The following is a 19,438-nucleotide window of genomic DNA, read 5'->3' as shown; positions in this document are numbered from 1 at the left end:
GGACCTAGGTCAGACCCTGTATATGTTATGGCTGGGGAGCTGGTGTTCTTGTGGGAATCCTAACAGTGGGAGTGGGGCTGTCCCTGACTCTTTTGCCAACTTGTGGGACCCTGTTAATCCTACCAAGTTGCCTCAGCCAGCCTTGATGTGATGGTATGTGCCTGGTCTTGATGTGATGGTATAGCCTGTTTATGCCATGTTTGGTTGATGTCCCTAGGAGACCTGCTCTTTTCTGAGGGGAGGCAAAACGGGTGGGTTTGGGGGAGAGGGAAGGTATGGAGGAGAGGCTGGGGGAAGGGGAGGGAAGAGAAACTGATGATCAAGCACATGACCCAGAACAGGTAAGAGATCCACCCCTTCTCTACCAAGTGTCAGGGCTAGCAGACCCCAGAGAGAAAGCAGCTCTAGAACACAAGACAAATTCTTGTGTCTTGGCTGCTAAACCCTCAGGGATTGCTGCTCATGTTATTCACAGTTCAGTGTTAGCTATTCCGAACCTGAAACATCTGATGGCCTCCCACACAGCAGTGCCTTGCAAATACTAGAATGCCCTTCTCCTGCCTGGAGAAGGTGCTGTCCTTGGACCTGAGAGTGGGCAGCTGGGACCTGATGTTTAAGAAACCTTGTTACCATGAATGAATGGTGTGGCACCACTGTTTTCATGTGAACTAAAGAAGTAACTAGTAGTCACATCTACTGGGACCTAAAGTAATAAGCACTCTTTCTTCTGCTCTAGGCCTATAAGTATCTTGAGGAGATGAGGAAAAGACTTCCTTCAGCCAACATGTCATACTACGTGGACCAGCGCACTGTGGACACCGTGCACCAGGGCCTGGGACTCCCACCATCTCGCATCATGCCCGAACGGATCCGCCACAATAGCATGGAGGACCACAAGGAGGTGTATGAAGAGGTGATAGAAGAGGTAGAAAATGACTCCTGATAGGCCCCAGGGTCTTGAAATTGACCTGGATCCTGCTGCTGGAAAGTGTCTTCTAAAGTTTTCTAGTTAGTCATCGGAAAGGCAGCTTTTTTTGGTTTTTGTTTGTTGCTGTTGTTTTTAATTATTGCACTGTTATGTGTAATCACAGTGACATCATGAGTGGATCATGAAGTCCAGCCACTGCAGCCCAGGAGTGTGCAGGTCTGGGTTTGCCTCAGTTCTGGTCTTTTTTTAAGGCATTCCTTCAGCACTCTTGCTTCTAGGCACGTGCTGGCTCCTGTGGGTTTTTGGTTTACTTCTTTTAAAGGGACATAGTTTCATTTTCCCCATGATTTTCCCAACACCAGACCCAGAAACTTCTAGAACTCTGAAATGACTGGCTACTTGATAGCTCCCAGCAGACCCAGTGCTCCTGAGAGCACAGCAGGGACCACCAGGGACAGGCCTGAGCCCTAAGGACAGTGCACTTTGTAAGCAAGTAGGGACTGGAATACTGGGCACCATCCATGGCTGCTCACATTCCTGGGACTACAAATAAAGTTCATTTTCTCAAGAGTCTGTTCTCTCAAATGCCTATATTTCTTGCAGCCCCTCATGAGGATCACTGAAGTCCTTGCCAGTGAGAATCACATCTGCAGCCCTGTTTATTCTCACTGGAACACAGTGTGAAAGCCTTTGGGGACCCAGCAGGCTACCCCTGGCCTGCTGTCCTGGCACCCCCATGAGAGTACAGTGGAGGCCCAGTAGCTGTCTCTTGTCTTCACTCTGTGGCCCTGGCCCAAAGTTCTGCTCTCAGGAGGAGGCACCTCTTGGGCCCCACACTCCAAGCCCCAATTCTGGTCAGTCCAAGGCTGTTGTCTCCCACAACACAGGCATCCCCCAATATTTAGCTGACAGCTCAGCCTCGCCAAGATGTAAATAACAGCAGGGGTCAGGTTCATAGGAGCCTACTTCATGCAAACTGGGCCCAAGCGGTCCCTGCAGACCTGGCTACCACAGAAAGCCCAGCTGTGTGGACTCTGCTTCTCAGAGGTTTCCTTCTTCCAGTGGGGATGGCCCAGGATCCATTTGGGGACTCCTCGGGACTATGGAGAGGAAATGGATAGGAGCTTATCTCTCAGTCTCTCCAGAAGCAGCAGAGCCCTCACTGCCAGCTCCCTGCAATCCTGATCCACATCCTTCTCTGCCACATCTGTCAAGGGAGAAGTAAAGAGCAAGTGAGTAACACGCTAGGGCCAGCTGTTCCACATCTCCTTCACACTGCTCCTCAAGGAGCCACTGGCCAGGCTTCTCGCTGAGGTCCCACCACGGACACCCAGCAAAGGCTCTCGGGCTCCATGGGAGGGACCAGACAGGCCAGATGCATAGTTGAGCAGCCCAAGCACTGACCTAGGATAAAACCAGTCTGAGCAGATGACCTGGAGATCCCTAGCACAGAACCCTGAGAAGAACCTGGCCTTGCCGAGAATGGCTGAGAAGCACAGAGAACTTGGGGAATAATGAATAGGACCTTCTGTGACTACCCGTCAGAAACAGCAGAGCAATAGAAGACACACGGGACCCATGCCTGGCCAGGAGACCTATGGAAGCCACAGTTTGAAGCTGTATCAGGGCCAATCACAAAGCCTCATAGGAAGGTGGGCTCTGGGTATGTCCTTCCCAGTGGGTCCTGGGATAGTCATGGGGTCCTGTCAGAAGGTCCAGTTCAGGATCCTGGATGAAGAGTAGAGTCTGCAACTAACTTTATAAAAGAATATGCAGAGTGGTAAGAGACAAAGGGTGACGAGTACATCAGATGGAAGTTTCCAGCATTCACTCTACTTCCACATAACCTGTCTGCATTTGATTTTAAACAGGTCTCAGTATTTAGCCCTGGCTGGCCTAGTAGTACTCACTATGTAGACCAGGCAGGCTAGCCCTGAACTCACAGAGCTCCATCAGCCTCTGTTTCCTAAGTGCTGTTTCCCAAGGCGTATACCATGATGTCTGGCTTTGGATATGGGAGCCTTTTGAGGAGACTCACATCTGCACTGTCTCTGTTGGGACCCCTTTAGTAGTCTCCTTGTTCCCCACATCACGTTTCTCAGAGCTAACACAGGACAGACCCACTCAGACTGGCAGACGTAGCCCTGTCTACCACAGCAGCATCACACACCTGGTGAGATACTGTTCCAGCCCAGACACTCACCTGCCAACCAGGATCTGGCTTCTAACAGCTCATCTGGCAGGTCCCCCAACAGCCGCTCTGTGGGTACACTGAGAAGGACGGAGGACACAGCAGACAGCAAGCCCCGGCGCACATAACTACCAATCAAGAGGGTGGAGAAAGGTAAGGTATGGCTTTGTGAATGGAGCCTCCAACTAGCCTATGAAAAGGACCTCCCACATGTACTGAATCCAGTAGGCCAACCTGCAACAAAGCTCACTCCAACCCTGTCTGAGGCCCTCAGGCCTAACTAGCCACTTCTTGTTAGGAAATGTTAGGCATGCTCCCTTGAAGACCCCGTGCTGCCCTTGGCCCCACAGGCCACTCACGTGTCAACATGGAAGCGGAGGGCCCATACAAACTCCAGCAGGGCCTTACCCATAGGCACAGCCACCTGGAGGTCAGCAGAAGGACAGCTGGTGAGAGGGTTTGCTGTGTGCATTTCCCACACTTGTACCAAAGATAGGATCACACTAAGTCAGGGCTTGCCTCTGAGGGGATGCATGCAGTGCTTCATGGAGCTTTGCACAGACTCCCCCTAGGGCCAAAGGGATGTATTCTGAGGGTGCAGAGCTCATGCCTATGGCCTTGACCATCCAGCACTGGCCCCGGGTGGGAGATGGACAAGCCACACAGAGTTCAGGTCCTGTCCTGTGAACAGTGGAGATTACTCCTACAATTGCACTGCTGTGGAACTATGTGGTAGGGCTTTCAGTTCCCATTTCCCAACTCACTGTGGTGTTAACAGCCAGGTACATCAGGGATGCTAAGGCATGGGTCAGTCTTCCAAGTACCAACTGATCATCTCCTAAAAGGTCGAAGGTCACCAGAGGCCTACAACATAGAGCCAAGTGAATGGGGCAGCCCCAACACCTAATGGTTAGCTGAGAAGAACCCAGAAAGAGGACTATGACAGAAACCCAAACCCTTGGAGGCTCACACAGTCTTCCACATTCAACCCCTGAGCCAGTATGGCAAAAGGACAGCCCCAAGGGGAAGGCATATCCAAACTCCTCAGCATCCTGTATGCTGCCAGGCACAAGACAGGCCCTGAGTCAAGATCACACCCTGTGCTGTCACCAAAATCTCACAGGCTGAGCATGGGACAAGACTCCGATGGAGAAGATGGGAGGGTGTGAGCAATGGGCAAGCAGCAGGCCAGGTGGCAGCAGCACCAACGCCTTCATAAATCCAAGATCAGAGAACAGAGTCGGTAATAACTATGCCCTCACCACAAAACTCGAGCAAAAGGACCTTCCAGAATATTACATAGCATTGAATTCAAGCTTATAAAATAATCTGAGCCCGTACTGACTTATTACCCTACTGTATCGTAACTACTGTTCGCAGAGGAAACCTCACCTGTCAAAGTGCTGAAGGAGGGGGAAGAAGAAGTAACCAGCCACAGAGTTGAATTCATTGGGTCCACCTGACAGCTCCTTCCGAGGACAGCCCTGCCAAACACACAGCAGTGAAGATGCAAGGCTGCTACCATCTAGGGCAGCTCTACAGCCCTCTTAGGCTTGCCTTGGCCCCCCTGGGTTTCGAGGTCCTAGGGAGAGGGCACTGACTCTCAGGCTACTGTGCTCTGACAGCAGAGAGCTCCAACCCTGCTCATCAACCATGCAGAGAGAGATAGTCACATGGGAAGACCTGGGCATCGTGGTCTCCCGCCCCTAGTACCTACTGTCCTCGCCTGAGCTACCACTCAAACTATCTCCAGATACTATAGTCCCAGGGTCATTTTGTTGTTGTTGTTTGTGAGGTGGCACTCCTGAGGCCTGAACTTTCACTTCCATGTTTTAAAATCATGCTGGTCTGACACACCTGTTTGTACCTGAACTGCTTGAAGGAGTACCAACACTGGAGCTGACCCTGCCTATGACTGGGTTCCTTCAGTCACACAACACCTAGAACAGCAGTTCTCAACCTGTGAGTCGCCACCCTTTTGGTGTGGCACATCAGATATCCTACATATCAGATATTTTCATTACTACTTATAATAATAGAAGAAGTACAGTTATGAAAGTAGCAATGAAATAATTTCATGGTGAGGGTCACCCCAACGTAAGGACTGTATTAAAGGGTTGCAGCATTGAAGGCTGAGAACCTTCACTGGCCTAGCGGAACCCAACTGCTCACGCTGCCACCCCATGGCTACATGGACCTGAACAGAGTCCTGCTGACCTTAGAGAACCTGCGGGTCTTGCTTCTGATCCGCTCCTCCACAACCGCCCGCCAATCAGGAGCCACAGCATTGTCAGTCTGAGGAACAGCTAGTGTTGGCGAACACAAGGTGCCGGTACCAGGGGAACTGTGCTGGGAAAGCTTCTGGAGGCTTCTTGGCCGAGACAGTGCCTGGGCAGCCAGAACAAGGACCTAGGGAGAGAACCAGTACTGAGGGACTAGAGAGATGGCAGAGAAGCTCGGAGTACTTTGCTTTTGCTGAGGGCTCAGGTTTGATTCCTAACCCCCACACACCCTTTTCTCACTTCCATAGGCACTGCACACACACAGTGTACTAACATGCAGACAAAATACTCACACACATAAAAACTAGAATGATGAAAAAAGACTCAGGAGAGTACATGGCTCTGGGGAAGGATGCTCTTCGAGATTAGCAGCCCAGTATGCACAAAACTCTGCAGCCTGTCCTAGGAGCCCCAGAACCTCATCCAGGTATTCTGAATCTGCTCTTCCTGTAGGGGACAGTCAGGGAAGTGAGAGGAGTGCTTCCTCATAATGAATGCCTGGGCCAACGCACCATACTTTTCCTAAAACTCAAGCCAGTTTTGCCTATGACCTTGTTCCCTCTCCCAAGGAACTCAGCTGCATGGAAAGATGAATAAAAGAAAGGGAGGGAAAATGAAGTCTGCACTTCCACTTGGGGGAAGAACTTCAACAGCATCCTGCCCAGCAAAGGAAGCCCGTTACAAAGGCCACACAGCTCCCTGTTCTGTTTACACGAAGCATCCAGCATAGGTAAATCTGGACAGAGCATAACGGTAGAGGGAAGGGGCCGGAAAGTGACCGTTACTGATAGCATAGGGTTTTCTTTTGGAGTAATGGTGATATTCTGACAAGAAATCACAGTATAGATGGTTATAAGCCCCCATGTGGTTGCTGGGAATTGAACTCAGGTCCTCTGGAAGAGCAACCAGTGCTCTTAACCTCTGAGCCATCTCTCCAGCCCCAAAGGTGATATTCTGGAACTAGGTGATAGAGCATAGCTGGAGCCACCTCACCCAACTCAAAATAGTACATTCCTCGCCAGGCCTGATGACACAGGCCTGTAATGCTAGCTACTCAGGAAGTGAAGGCAGAAAGATCACTCAGCAATTTAGAAATTCCTTGGTTCAAAATAAAAGGTAAAAAGAGGACCAGAAAGCCAGAGGGATGTCTCAGCTGTTAAGAGTACTTATTGCACCAGGCATGGTGGAGTACACCTTTTATCCTAGCACTCGAGACAGAAGTTGGCAGATCTCTATGAGTTCAGGGCCAACCTGGTCCATAAAGTGAGTTCTAAGACAGCCAAGGCTACACAGAGAAACCCTGTCTCAAAAAACAAAACAAAACAAAACAAAGCACTTATTGCTCTTGTAGAAGACTCATGTTCAGTTCCCAACACCCAGATAGCTCATAATTGTCTTTGACTCTGGTTCTGGTTCAAAAGGATCCAATGTCTCTTCTGACCCTCATGGGCTCCTGTACAAACATGTTACACATATACATTCAAGCACACATTCATAGACATATTTTTTTTTTCTTAAAAGAGGCGGCGAGGAAAAAGGCATGTAGTTGTACATGCCTTTAATCCCAGCACTTAGGAGGGAGAGGCAGGTTGTAACTGAGTTCAAGGCTAACCAGGGCTACATAGCAAAGACCCTATCTCAAAAAAAAGAGAATAAAAAAAGAAAACAATTACAGAGGGCTGAGGGTTCAGAGAGACAGCTTGCCTAGCATGCACGATTCCCAGTACCAAAAAGTGTTTCCTGTTTTATTTATTGTGGTAAATACAGGTTAAAAGTATTTTTTTTTTTTTTTTGAGACAGGGTTTCTCTTTCTCTGTGTAGTCCTGGCTGTCCTGGACTCACTTTGTAGACCAGGCTGGCCTCGAACTCACAGAGCTCCACCTGCCTCTGCCTCCCAGAGTAACACAGGTAAATTTCATCACTTTATCCATCCTTGTGCATACGTATGAGAGCAGATACATGTATGTGTACATATGAAGGCCAGTGTTGATGTGGTGGTGTTGTGTGTCTTGTTCAATTGCTCTCCACCTTAAGTTTGAAGCAGAGTCACTCAATGAACCTGGAGTTTACCAATCCAGCTGCTGGCCATCAAGCCACAGGGTCCTCCTCTCTCTGCCACCCTAATGCTGGGATTACAGGATATGATATCACATGCAGCATTTCATGAGTGCTGGGTTCCTCAACAGGTCCTCGATGTTTGCTCAGCAAGCACTTTATGGACTGAGCCGTCTCCTCAACATTTCCCTGTACCCATTCTTAAGAGTTTGGTAGTTGCCAGGCGTTATCACACGCCTTTAATCCCAGCATTCAGGAAACAGAGGCAGGAGGATCTCTGTTAAAGAGTTAAAGACCAGCCTGGTCTACACAAAGGGAGTTCCAGAACAGCCAGAGCTACACAGTGAGAACCTGTCTCATGAAAAAAAAAAAAAAAAAAAAAAAGAGTTCAGTTGCATTGGGCACAGTATCACTGTTGGCAACTCTCACCATCCAGTTCCGGAACTGTCCATCTTCCTAAAAGAAAACTGTCCACGTTAAACACCAATCCCTGGGTCCCTGGCGACCACCCCATGGCCCTATCTCTATAATTGCACCATTCTGGATAGTTCACTACCATACAGCCATGTCACATGCAGTTCTTTGCAACTGGCTTTTACCCAGGTTTTAAGGCTGGTCTGTGCTGCAGCATGTGTCAGAACTTCCTGATGTTTACAGCTGAATGATGTGCAACCGTAAGAGATAGCATTTGGTTTATCCTATAATAAATTTTATGTTGTATAAAAATACACCAATAGTTATCTAAAATTCACATCAGATCTGGTAAGATTTAGTGGTTAAGGATGCCCAATGCTCTTGTAGAGGGCTGGAGTTCAGTTTCCAGCAACAGTGTTGGAAGGCTCTCAATCACCTGTACCTCGAACTCCAAGGAATCCAACACCCTCTTCCGGCCTCCACAGCACTGTAAACAGCATGTGCACACTCTAGACACACAGGCATATGAACATGACTACGAAACACACAAACAGGGCCAACAAGATGACTTAGAAGGTAAGAACATACAAACACACACACACACACACACACGCACTAAATAAAACCTTTTTGAAAGGCACACAAACAAAAGACAGGACTCTGCCACCAGCTCCCAGCCCCATACTGATGAACCAGTGTCAGCAGAAATAACTGCTTCAGCCTGTCACATCCAAAGAAAGCTGGGGGTGACCTTTAACCACAGTCCATATAGGCCAACTTCCCATCTTAGGCTTAGCCAGGGCCTGACAGGGGGCAGGGGTCTAGGTCACTTACGTCCAGGATGTCCATGCGCTGCCGAAGACTGTAGTTCAGGCCATAGAACTGTGAGGTCAGATACTTGGCTACCTGGGTAGGCAAAGAAGAAGCCACTGAGCTAAGGCTCCAAGAAGCCCAACCGAGGCACAAAATGGGGCCACCAGGGTTTGTGATGCTCCTGGTCTGGCAAGGGCCTCCATGCTAGGGCTCACCTGCTCCGGGTCTGTGACTGTAACAGCCACCAGAGCTCTCTGGCGCAGCTGCTCAAACTCTGCCACGCAGGTCTTCTCTTCCAGGTGCAGGAGCACCTTGGCCAGCTCCACACTCACCTGCGCAGTCAGGAGTCAGGCCTTCAGTCCCATGTGCCCAACCAGCAATACAATGCTACCCTCTAAGACCTAGGATACAGATGCCACAAGGAAACGGCCACCCCAGGATTTCTGAACCTCCCCTGCTCACCCTGACACATCCCCTTACTGCTCACCTCCTGAGTGGCCTCGGGGCTCCTGTAAACCAGGCCCTCAAGCACCTTTAGGGATGCCTCCCAGCGCTCCATGTCCTCAGATGTGGTCAAGGCTGCACAGAACCCAGACAAACCTCAGGTAAGTCTCAGCACTGACCCTAACTCTCGTGTGCCCAGAGTGTCAAAATGGGGCCTGGCAGGTAGCTGCAGGCCCGGCCCAGGTATCTCTCAAAAGACGCTATGGTGGTGCAGCAAAATGATTTGATCTCAGCAAAGCCCACCTTACCTTCCACACAGTCTCGGATATACAGGGGCTCCTTGCGGCTCTTCAGCTCTTTGTCCCCTGACATATCATAGGGGATGAACTCATCATCACTGTAATAAGACAAAAGAGATGCTTCATCTGTCCATCCCAGTGAGGAGTTAGGTTTATTTTTAATTCCTCAAGGCTATGACCTGAAGACACTAAAATTCCCTTCCAAGAGCCTGACTCGTGTGGGAGACAGCTACACAGAAAGGCGGCAGCATGACGATACCCAGACTCACACTTCAGGCTGGCAGGAAGGGGAGGGGAGGCCTGGGACATCAGCACTTCCTGCAGGTGGTCAGTGCACCCTGATGTGTGAATAGAATGCTGCCCTCAGCCAGTCTTTGGACCCACAGAGACCAAGGAACCCTGCCCTACCTACCTGTCCAGCTCTGAGTCAGAGCCCTGCGGCTGAGCTGGGGGGGCATCACTGTCCACAGTTTTTTCACGTGTCTCTACAGAAGGCTCTGCGGCAACAGGAGCCAGGGATGGGCCTCTAGGAAACAAGAGGCAGCAGGGTCACCTAGGAGAGCCTTGAACACCGCATGTCCCAGAGAGGCTTCTGTTATCCGCCCATGTCTCCCTAACTTTTGTCAAAGGGGATTCAGGATAGGGACTGGGAATGCAGAAACCCTTACCCTGCTTCTGAGGAGCAGTCACCCACAGGCCAGGGGTTGGCCAGGGCCAGCAGCTCACGGCTCATCTCATCGTCTTCATACTATTGCGGATACACTGGAGTCAGTGATGCCCATAGGCAGCCGATGATGACACCTCACTGCTGACATTTAGCCAAAGCCAGCCCTCCTCTCATGCCACTTGATCTCATCTAGCAGCCTGGCCTCAGACAGCCACCTTTTCTGAAGCAACTTCTGAATGTCTACCTCAAGCTCAGCATGGTGCTAGGCGTGCTGAGCCTAGAAGCCACTTTCTCCTTCAGGATTTGGAGACCCCTGACTGCTGACACACCCAAAGAAAGAGTTCAACAGAGGCTACGTCTACAGGCTTGCAGGGAAGCCATGCAGGGCCCAACATAGTCAAGGCCCCTCATGTCCAACCTGGTAGTGCCCATACCACTAAGCAGTCAGTAGAGGCTGACACCCCTTCACACCACCAGCCTAGAGCCGCTCCACTGTCCTTTGGGCTCCGAGCACCCAGGAGCGGCAGACCAGCCCAAGGCAATGTCCCCTTCTCTCCTGTCCAGCCAAGCCAGGGAACACACCTTGGAGAGTCCATGCTCACAGACTTGGCCTAACCAATTATAGACCCACTCCTGCTACCACCCACCAGGAGCTGGAGTTACTTAGAACGGCCCCACGCATCGAACCCAGCCCTCTGCATGCCCAGCACGGGGGACTCCTCAATCCTAGGTCCCAGAAAGATGAGGGACGAGAGGCACTGGTGTATCAGCAAGGGAGACCCCGAGCCCTGTCACCTGGAGGACACACAGAAGACAGCCTGCTCACTTGGAATTTCAGGGGAGGCCCCTCAGGGTGGATCCTGGAGCTGATGACCTCGGCCACAATCATGCCCAAGCGACGCACAGCGGGCAGGCTGCTGTCCAGGCGGCACTTCACACCTGCCATCATGCTGGCCAGCAATTCTTAAAGCACCAGACATAAACCCTGAAGGGCTCCTCAGAGCGTTAGGGGGTAGGGTGTACCCTTGCCACAGCCTCTTACCATCCCGGATGTCCTGCAGCTCCGGCTCCCGCAGGTGCGCCAGGCAGACCAGGATGGCCTTGCTGATGTAGCGCTGCTGCTCCAGGGGTGCATGTCGGACGGCACTGCTGTTGCCCCACGTCTCTAGCAGCTCCTTAAGCACCTGGCCAAGAGCAGAGCCTCAGCCTGGTCAGGCAGCAGCTGCACCACAGCCACCCACGTCTCAGGCCAGGGCCCACAGCTATCCCAAGGGCCTTGAGCATAAGCGAAGCTGGGAAGCCTGTTCTTCCCACCAGAAGACAGTTCCTCTACTGCCCTTCTGCCGGGACCACCACAGGCTGAGAGGACAAGTGGTGCTTACCTGTGTAAGGAGTAGCCGCCGCTGACTGTCCACAGCCAAGTACCCCAGCAGGCTCTGCAGCATGGGTGTCTACAACAAAAGTGGGTCCTGTCTACCAGAGACTGCTCCCTGCCTGGCCCTACCAAGGCCATCAGGAGGTGAAGACTGTTCTGGGAGGAATGGAGTGCACATGTGTATGCATGTGTGTGGAGGTATATAGGTATGAAGAAGTATGTAGGCTGCTTACGTGTGCAGCCACATACACACATGTGTGTGTGTACGTATGTGGTCAGTCACAGGTGCCATTCCTTAGGAGCCATCCAACTTGTTTTTTTGAGACAAGTTCTCTATTACATAGCCCTGGCTGTCCTACAACTCACCCTGCAGACCAGGTTGACCTGGAACTTAGAGATCCACCTGCCTCTGCCTGCCAAGCTTACTGCTGAGGTAGTTTGAATGAGAATGGCCCCAATAAGCTCATATATTTTACTACTTGGTAGAACTGTCACAGGAACTGGTTTTGAGGGTCTAAAAACCCCATCCCTAAGCTGGGCGCTATGGCGCATGCCTGTGATACCAGCACTCAGGGAGGAAGAGGCCGGCTGGTCTCTGTGTCCGGGACAGCTAAGGCCATCTAGAGAAACCCTGTCTCAACCCTTCCTCCCCCTTCTAAAGACTCCATCTCCAGTATCCCTCTTTCTCTCTCTGCCTCCTACTTTCAGATCAAGATGTGAGCGTTCAGGTGTTCCTGCTACTATGCCTTAGCTCTGCCATCAAGGAATTAACCCTCTGAAACCATAAGCCCAAATTAAATACTTTTATAAAGCTGCCTTGGATATGGTAGTTTTGTTTTGTTGTTTGGTTTCTTTGTTTGTTTGTTTTGGCTTTTCAAGACAGGGTTTTTTATGTAGCCCTGGCTATTCTGGACACCAGGCTGGCCTCAAACTCAGAGATTTGCCTGCCTCTGCCCCCAAGTGCTGGGATTAAAAGCATGTGCCACTATTCCCAGCTTGGAGATAGGGTCTCAGTGGAACCTGGGACTCAGCAGTTTAGCTAGGTAGGCTGGCCAGTAAGCACCACAGATCCACCTGTGTCTGCCTCTCCTCTCAGCCCTGGGATGACAGGCACGTGCCATCAAGCCCAGCTTTTTATGCAGATTATGGGGGCTTAAACTCAGGCCCCTTGCTTGTATATCAAGAATTGTATGAACTAAGCCATCTTCCTAGTCCCATTAGTCACCCCCTTTCACAACTGTCTCTAACTCTGCAGCCGTCATCCAGGAATGACCGCGTGAAGCTTATTCTGTACTTGAAGTTCTTGGTTTATGGCAAGTCATATCCCGTTGACTGGCTTGTGGTCTAACAGCTTGGAACAGAGTGTTGGATTCAGGAATAGAGTCTGCTCTTTCATCAGGGGCCTGTGGGGAACCATCTCTGCCTCTGTTTACATCTCTGTATCTCTCACCTGCTCTCTTGAAGGATGGCCACAATGTCCAAGTGACTCCATCCTTTCACTTGCACACTGCAGCTGTTACCCAGCTGCCAAGGCAGGTTACTGGGAGGGCTCTCCAGGGCTTCTGCCCAAGCGTCACTGCATGAAGCAGGTGGGAGTTACTTCAGTTTCACCATGGCTCCTCGGATATAGGCTCTTCACACAGGAGCCAGAGAGAGTCTAACCAGCTCATCTCTGTCAAATTCTCCACTCGTCCACCTAACCAGCCTGGCCTTACCTACTGTCCTCTTGCTCTCTGGCCACCAGGGGGACCCGCTACCAGCTCAGGCCAACCTGGACAGTCAGCCAGCTAGCTCTCTGGTACTCCAGGTCTCAGAGGCCTCTGACAAATCCTGTCAGAGCCAAGCCTCTTCCTCCAAGTCACAGGCCATGCCTGCCTCTTGGGTGTCAGCATCTGCCATGTCACCCTTTGTATTGACTGGCCTACACAGGCAACAGCTGCTTCCTTCCCTATAACATGAACTCATGAGGAGGGACAGAGTTCTGTCCACAGTGGATGCTCAGTACCCAAGATAGAGTCCAGCGTACAAAAGGCATCTAAGCAGCGTGGCATGAAATCACGGGTGGATGCAGCGGGCCCCACTCCTCTCTGTTTCTTGGCTCTGTCCTCTTGACTATGGTTGTTTCCTGTTCCTCACTCTCCCCTTCTTTGACTACTGGCCAGCTCTGAGCGAGAGCTCCAAGGCACACGGACAGTGGCAGTCATGTATAAGACACAGCCTCTGGGGTCCTGATGATTCAAGCGCATCCTATGTGACATGCTCAGTTGGTTCCCAGGTTCGAGCAGAGCTCATAAATGGCCAGAGGAGCCTACCATTTTACTGACATTTCCTAGACACCTGCTGCTTAACTGTACTTGTTTTGATTTTCCCCTGAGGATAGAATATAGGCCCCTGCATGCCAAGCACACACTGCTCTTTAATCTCCCTTCTTTTTTTCTCTCTTCTTTTTTTAGGGTCATTGAGACAGGGTAAGGCTGGCCTGCTGCATAGCTGGGGATGGCAATGATCTCCTAATATTCCTGTCTCCACCTCCCAAATACTGGGATTACAGATGTTTACCACTATGCCTAGCCCCTTACTCCCTTCTCTGAGACAAGATCTCACTATGTGGACCAGGCCGGCCTTAGCCCTCAGAGATTCAGCTGCCCCACCTTAGAGCTGAGCTCAAAGACTTGTGCACCATGCCCAGGCCCGGCATTCCATTCTTAATAACAATTCTTCTGGGGACCTGGAAAACCTGTAGTGCCTGAGAACGTCCTGGCATCTCACCGTGTGTTGGTATTGCAGGAAAAGAAGCTTCCGGGTCATCACAAACTGCGCTTTCTTATTCTTCACCACCAGGTTCCCCAGTAGTCGCGACAGGACTTCAGGCCTGTGAGGCAGGGGTGGAAGGCATCTGAATCACAAGTGGGCCCCAAAGGAAAGGGATAAGGAAAAGCAAACAGTACGACCAGCCTGAAAATGCGATGCTAAGAGAGGATGGGCCACCCAGACTGCACAGGACATGGGCTCCAGTATGGCATCTGGGAGAGCAGACAGGGAACAACAGCAAGGACAGAGTCCATCCTGCAACCCAGAGCAACACCGGCTGGGAGAGGTCCTGGCTGCTTACCTGGGAGTGGCCTCTACAAGTCCTGTCAGCACAGCCTCCACCGCCCGGTCAGGCACTTGTTCCACCAGGCGCCAGCACACCCGCTGCCACAGACAGCTGTCCCGGGTGAGCACTGTCAGCTGGGGCACCAGCACACCCAGGATCTCTTCTGAGGAGGCACAGAGACCCTGGGCTTCAGGAGCCGCCCTCAGCCAGGGGCCAACAGGGGTGCCCAGTGTCCACAGCCCCACAGACTCACAGACATGGGGAGTCGAGCCAACATCAGCAGACCCAGGGTCAGACCCAAGTGAGGGAGCCCCACTGAAGACAAGGGTCAACTTACATGTCACCGTATAAAATGTAGAGTGATTCTCACTCTCCTCCTCTTAAGAGTGGAGAAGGTGATCGGGACTACTCACTCTTTCTCCCCTGGATGCAGACCTTCCCCAGAACTCGAGACACAAAGGAGACAGAGCAGTCTAGGCCACCTGGAACAGAAAGCAAGACCTGACTGTAAAAGAGGTCAGCATGCGAACACCGAGGACATTGGACTGATGACAGTGACCCTCAGCAGCTGAGTCAGCTGCAGAAACTTGTTGGACTAATGTGCATATCAATTTAACAGGATGCAAAATCTACGTAGAGCTGTTTTTACCTTGAAAATCCAGCAATAATATGCTTTAAAGATGTCACACTCAAGATGGGTGGTGGCGGTACTCGCCTTTCATCCCAACCCTTGGGAGGCAGAGGCAGGTGGATCTCTGAGTTCGTGGCCAGCCTTGTCTATAGAGTAAGTTCCAGAACGGCCAGGACTACACAGAGAAACCCTGTCTCCAAAACAAAACAAAAAGCGTCCTACATCATCTCAATCGTCACAATGACCCTATGAACATCACTGAAGAGGCACCAGAGGGTCCTGGCCCAGGAGCCAACTACTGAAACAGAACTGGGCTCTAAGCAGGGCTAGACACCACAGCAGCCACTGTCTACGAGGTCCCCCTCCTTGGTAAAGAAGGAGCCATGAGAAGATGAAGAATAAGGAAGAGATGGGGCAGCAGCCTCCCACTAGTAGAGCTGAGATGATGGCACCTTCCAGAAAACAGACATAGGGCCGGACACATGGTGACCTAAGGGTGGGTACTTAAGAGCCTGCGAGGGCAGAAGCCAAAGCTCCACTGAGAGTACAGTGAGGCCCTATCTCAAAAGCAAGACGAAAAAACGAAACAGCTGGGTAGAGTGGCGCACACCTATTATCACAGCACTCTGGGGCACACAGGCAGGCAGATCTATGTGAGTTTGAGGACAGCCTGGTCTACAAAGCAAGTCCGGGATGGCCAGGACTACACAGAGAAACCCTGTCTTGAAAAACAAAACAAACAAACAACAACAAAAACAGACAAGAAAGTGGATGCTGTAAGCTAGGAAAGACAGCGGCTTAGGCCAGGTGGGGCCATGTCAAAACTCCAGAGGACCAGATTCCTCTGGGGTCACATGGGTAAAAGCCATAGGAGCGCAGGGTGCTGCTGGGCCACACCCATGAAAATAAGCCAAAGTGAAAACTTAGCAAGGAGCAGCCTGAGGGAAGGCAGCCACAGCATCTCCGGTGGAGGCACGGCTCAGAGTGGAGTGTGCACATGACAGTCACAAGAAGGAAGGCAGGGACACTTCAGGAAGAGGCACAGGCTTGAGCCCGCAAGTCTCACTGACCTATATCTGACAGCCCACTCACCCAGGAATCACAATGGCCCTTCCCCAATTCTCACTCTTGAGATATTACCTCGGAAAGCCAGTTGTAATGTCCCAGAAAAGGCAGAGCTAACCTTGAACACCTACAGGGTGGTGACAGAGATCACCTGAGCGACAGCAGCCCCCCTAGTGGGCACTCAAAACTACCACCACCAAAGACACACAGATGAGCAGGCTCAAGGAAGGAAGGAAGTGGACCTCAGCAAACAAGGACAGCTTCTCAGGCATACAACTGACAACTGACTGGGCAGGAAGAGCAGGTCAGAACTAAAGGAGCCAACTCCCCAAGATCAAAAGCCAGAAGAGAGATGAAACTATATCAGGTGACATGACAGGGTCTGAAAGAGAACAGTGTCTTACCGACCTGACAGCACCAGCCTGACTCTGAAGGCCCCACAGGCTTTGAGAGTTTTACTTTAAGGGGAGGAAGATGATAAGGGCCAAGAGAGATACTGAGGCAGGGTGCTCACCTTGGAGAAAGTCCACAACCGCCTTTAGCGCCTGCACAACCTCCCGACCAAGCAGGGGGAAGTAGTTCTGGGGGAAGAACTGGGTCAGGTTGTCCCGCTGGAGACAGTTGCCCAGGAGATCAGGCAAGCCCACCACCTTGCCGAGCAGCGTCTCCTGGAACAGGGGGAAGCTGGGCTTTGTCTGTAGCCGACACTGCTCCTCCATGAGAGCAGCCACTCTGCCCTTGCTCAGAAATGTCTCCAGCAGCCGAGCCATCTTCATCAGACGGAAGCTAGGGCTAAGGAATAGCATGTGTATTGGGCAGAGCCCTGAGTGACCCCCTCAACCACCACCACCCAGTGTCCCCTTCTGGCCATAAAGAATCAGTCCAGAGCTAGGGAGATGGCTCAGTTGGTAAAGAAAGCCCTGCAAGCATAAGAACCTAAGTTTGAGCCCCAAAACCCACATAAAAAAGCCAGGTGAGCTGGGCAGTGGTGGCACACACCTTTAGTCCCAGCAGTTGGGAGGTAGAGGCAGGTGGATCTATGAATTCAAGGCCAGCCTGGTTTACAGAGTGAGTTACTGGACAGCCAGGTCTACACAGAGAAACTCTGTCTCAACCACCCACCAAAAAGCAAGGTGAGGTGACAACTGCTTCAAGACCTAGACCTGGGGATACAGAGACAGGTGGATCCCTGGGAATCCCTGGCTAGACAGCCTAGCCTAACTGGCAAGGTTCCAGAGGCTGAGCTTGGTGGTGCATGCCTTTAATTCTGGCATTCTGAAGGCAGAGGGCAGAGAATCTCAGTGAGGTTAAGCACAGGACAGACCTCGTTTCAAAAAGACCAATAAACAAAACAATCAAAAAAGAATCAGTCCCAACAACTTTACAACCACTTGCATTTGAACTCAGCTGAAAGAAAACACTTAATTCCACTAGTTACCAGTACAATGTTCCGCTGTGCCCTGCACACTTCTTCATCTGCTCTCGCTGTCTTTGCTTGCATCATGGCAGTTTCTATTTCTTTTTCTATTTTCACTTTTGAGATTTTATTTTGTGTGGGTGTTTTGCCTACAGGTATGTTTGTGCGCAACATGTGTGCAGTGCCTGTGGAATCCAGGAGAGGGCATCAGTTCCTCTGAAACTGGAGTTCCAGCTGTGAGCAGCTATGTGGGTGCTGGGAACTGAACCCAAGTCCTCTGGAAAAGCAGTCAGTGCTTTTCCAGCCATCTATCCGGCCCCAACCACAGCAGGTTACAAACCATAGCAGTTTATAAATCCCAGCTTCTCAAAGCCACTGATCCCCACTCCTAAGGACCACCACTTCATCAGATGTAGAACCTAGAACTAAGGATCCATGGCAGCAACATGGTAGCTAGCACTTTTAAAACCTGAAATGTCCCGAGAGAGTGCCATAGAAAAAAAGGGCAGGCCCAGAACAGGACAGCCAGTGGCCTTTCTGGCTCAGCTGGGAGCCGTCGACTCTGAGCCGCTGGTTTGCTCCTGCTGTCTGCAGTGTGGACCCTGTGCTTCCTCCCAGCCTCCAACAAGAGGGAGCAAGGCCAGGCAAAGACACAAACGTCTTTCCCCTTTCGGAGCTGGGCACAGCTACACTCAGTTTTAAGGCATTAGGTCTCTTCTCGGAACTTGAGGGCCCTGTTGCTCACAAATTGCTCACCCAGCAGTGCTCTCGATGGCCTCCATCAGCACCAGGAAGGCTTGGTCTGGGGGGCCTTCCAGGAAGAAGCTCTCCCAAAGCTGCTCCAGCTGGCCGTCGGGGGATAGCTCCAGCCAACCTGGGCTCAGTTTGCCGACCAGACATCTGAGAAGCACTGAGAAGTGGATGGTGGCAAACTCCTCCTTCTCGGGGAGAGCTAGGTCCTCGGTTCCACCAAGGTATCCCTTCAGAGTCCCCAGGGTGGAAAGAATGTGGGCAGCATCCTCTGAAGATGAAAGGGTGTGAATGGCTTCCTGGACCGTGAGTCGGACAGCGGACAGTGCTGGGTTCATCTTGCAGGCCAAGGCTGGGCGTTCTAGAAAAGCATGTTAGACTGTCAAGAACTCTTCCGTAGCACCCACCGAGCACTCAGCTCCAAATCTCGGAAACCCCACTCGCCCTCTTTGGCGCTTCCCGGCGCCTCCCTCATGATCTCGCTCTCGTTATCCCTGCCTTCCCCGGGTTTCCCACCTGCCTGGTGATCTGACAAGGCTTCAGTCCCGGACTGGGCCCGTTAGGTGGGGGCAGCCTCCTCCGTCAAGCTCCCTGGCACTTGGGTGAGTTAGTGGCTCGCCAGTCTGCAGCTCCAGGCGAGCGCCCAGCCCCATACACACGAGACCGTCGGCTAACACGGAAGCTGGCCATCCTGCAAGGCCATCACCACGGCAGACCCGACTGGACCAGCCACTCCTACGGTGCTTCTCCGGCCACCGTACTTTAGAACCACGGCCGCGGGCGGCTGATTCGCCAGGGTACCGAGGCCACCGCCCAGCTCAGTGTCCGCCGAACCTGTGAGTTCCCAGAGCTCACGTGGAACTGGCACGGATACTTGTTTCGGGACTGACGCCTACCGACGGCTCCTGACGAATCAGCGGAGAACCCGCGCGCTAGAGGCCGCAGCATCTGCGCCTGCGCAAGAGGAAGAAGAGGCGTGGCCTGAGAGCCTGGGCGGGCAAGGCGAGAGG

The 19,438-nt window shown here is 51.8% G+C and overlaps 2 protein-coding genes across 5 annotated transcripts in view; one reads left to right on the top strand and one right to left on the bottom strand.

The window, feature by feature from the left end:
* The window catches only part of Ift140 (intraflagellar transport 140), an 88,082-nt gene extending 86,584 nt beyond the window's left edge, over positions 1–1,498 (top strand). For both annotated transcript variants that reach the window (XM_021637145.2, XM_021637146.2), the window contains one exon: positions 737–1,498. In XM_021637145.2, the coding sequence (XP_021492820.1) occupies positions 737–943 (207 nt within the window). In that variant the 3' untranslated portion in view covers positions 944–1,498. The remainder of the gene's footprint in view (positions 1–736) is intronic.
* Positions 1,499–1,503: 5 nt separating this feature from the next.
* Positions 1,504–19,314, bottom strand: Telo2 (telomere maintenance 2). 3 transcript variants are annotated; one of them, XM_021637150.2, is made up of 21 exons: positions 18,945–19,314; positions 18,435–18,789; positions 16,776–17,053; positions 14,979–15,047; positions 14,581–14,728; positions 14,238–14,340; positions 11,476–11,544; positions 11,136–11,277; positions 10,920–11,056; positions 10,095–10,174; positions 9,839–9,952; positions 9,436–9,524; positions 9,171–9,262; positions 8,899–9,015; positions 8,705–8,776; positions 5,337–5,528; positions 4,512–4,603; positions 3,884–3,983; positions 3,479–3,543; positions 3,132–3,247; positions 1,504–2,135 (listed from the first exon to the last, which is right to left on the bottom strand). In XM_021637150.2, the coding sequence occupies exons 2-21, from the start codon at positions 18,764–18,766 to the stop codon at positions 2,029–2,031; spliced, it is 2,514 nt and encodes an 837-aa protein (XP_021492825.1). In that variant the 5' UTR covers positions 18,767–18,789; positions 18,945–19,314; the 3' UTR covers positions 1,504–2,028. The 3 variants fall into 3 exon arrangements, with proteins under 3 accessions (XP_021492825.1, XP_021492826.1, XP_060219963.1); XM_021637151.2 differs by having other exon boundaries at positions 18,949–19,314; XM_060363980.1 differs by lacking the exons at positions 1,504–2,135; positions 3,132–3,247; positions 3,479–3,543 and adding an exon at positions 3,572–3,800.
* Between the last annotated feature and the right edge of the window lie 124 nt (positions 19,315–19,438).

The sequence above is a fragment of the Meriones unguiculatus genome, chromosome 11 (assembly GCF_030254825.1).
Source record: "Meriones unguiculatus strain TT.TT164.6M chromosome 11, Bangor_MerUng_6.1, whole genome shotgun sequence".
Classification (NCBI taxonomy): domain Eukaryota; kingdom Metazoa; phylum Chordata; class Mammalia; order Rodentia; family Muridae; genus Meriones; species Meriones unguiculatus.
This window is presented reverse-complemented; position numbering and strand designations above follow the sequence as displayed.

Bases quoted from the DNA above. Each gene is read 5' to 3' on its own strand.
- Telo2 (XM_021637150.2), bottom strand. From the start codon at position 18,766: ATGAACCCAGCACTGTCCGCTGTCCGACTCACGGTCCAGGAAGCCATT. The intron at 9,953-10,094 runs GTAAGGGTTTCT...CTTGTTTCCTAG, and splicing joins GACTGCTCCTCAGAAGCAGG to AGGCCCATCCCTGGCTCCTG. The intron at 9,016-9,170 runs GTGAGCAGTAAG...CTGACTGCGCAG, and splicing joins GCCCCGAGGCCACTCAGGAG to GTGAGTGTGGAGCTGGCCAA.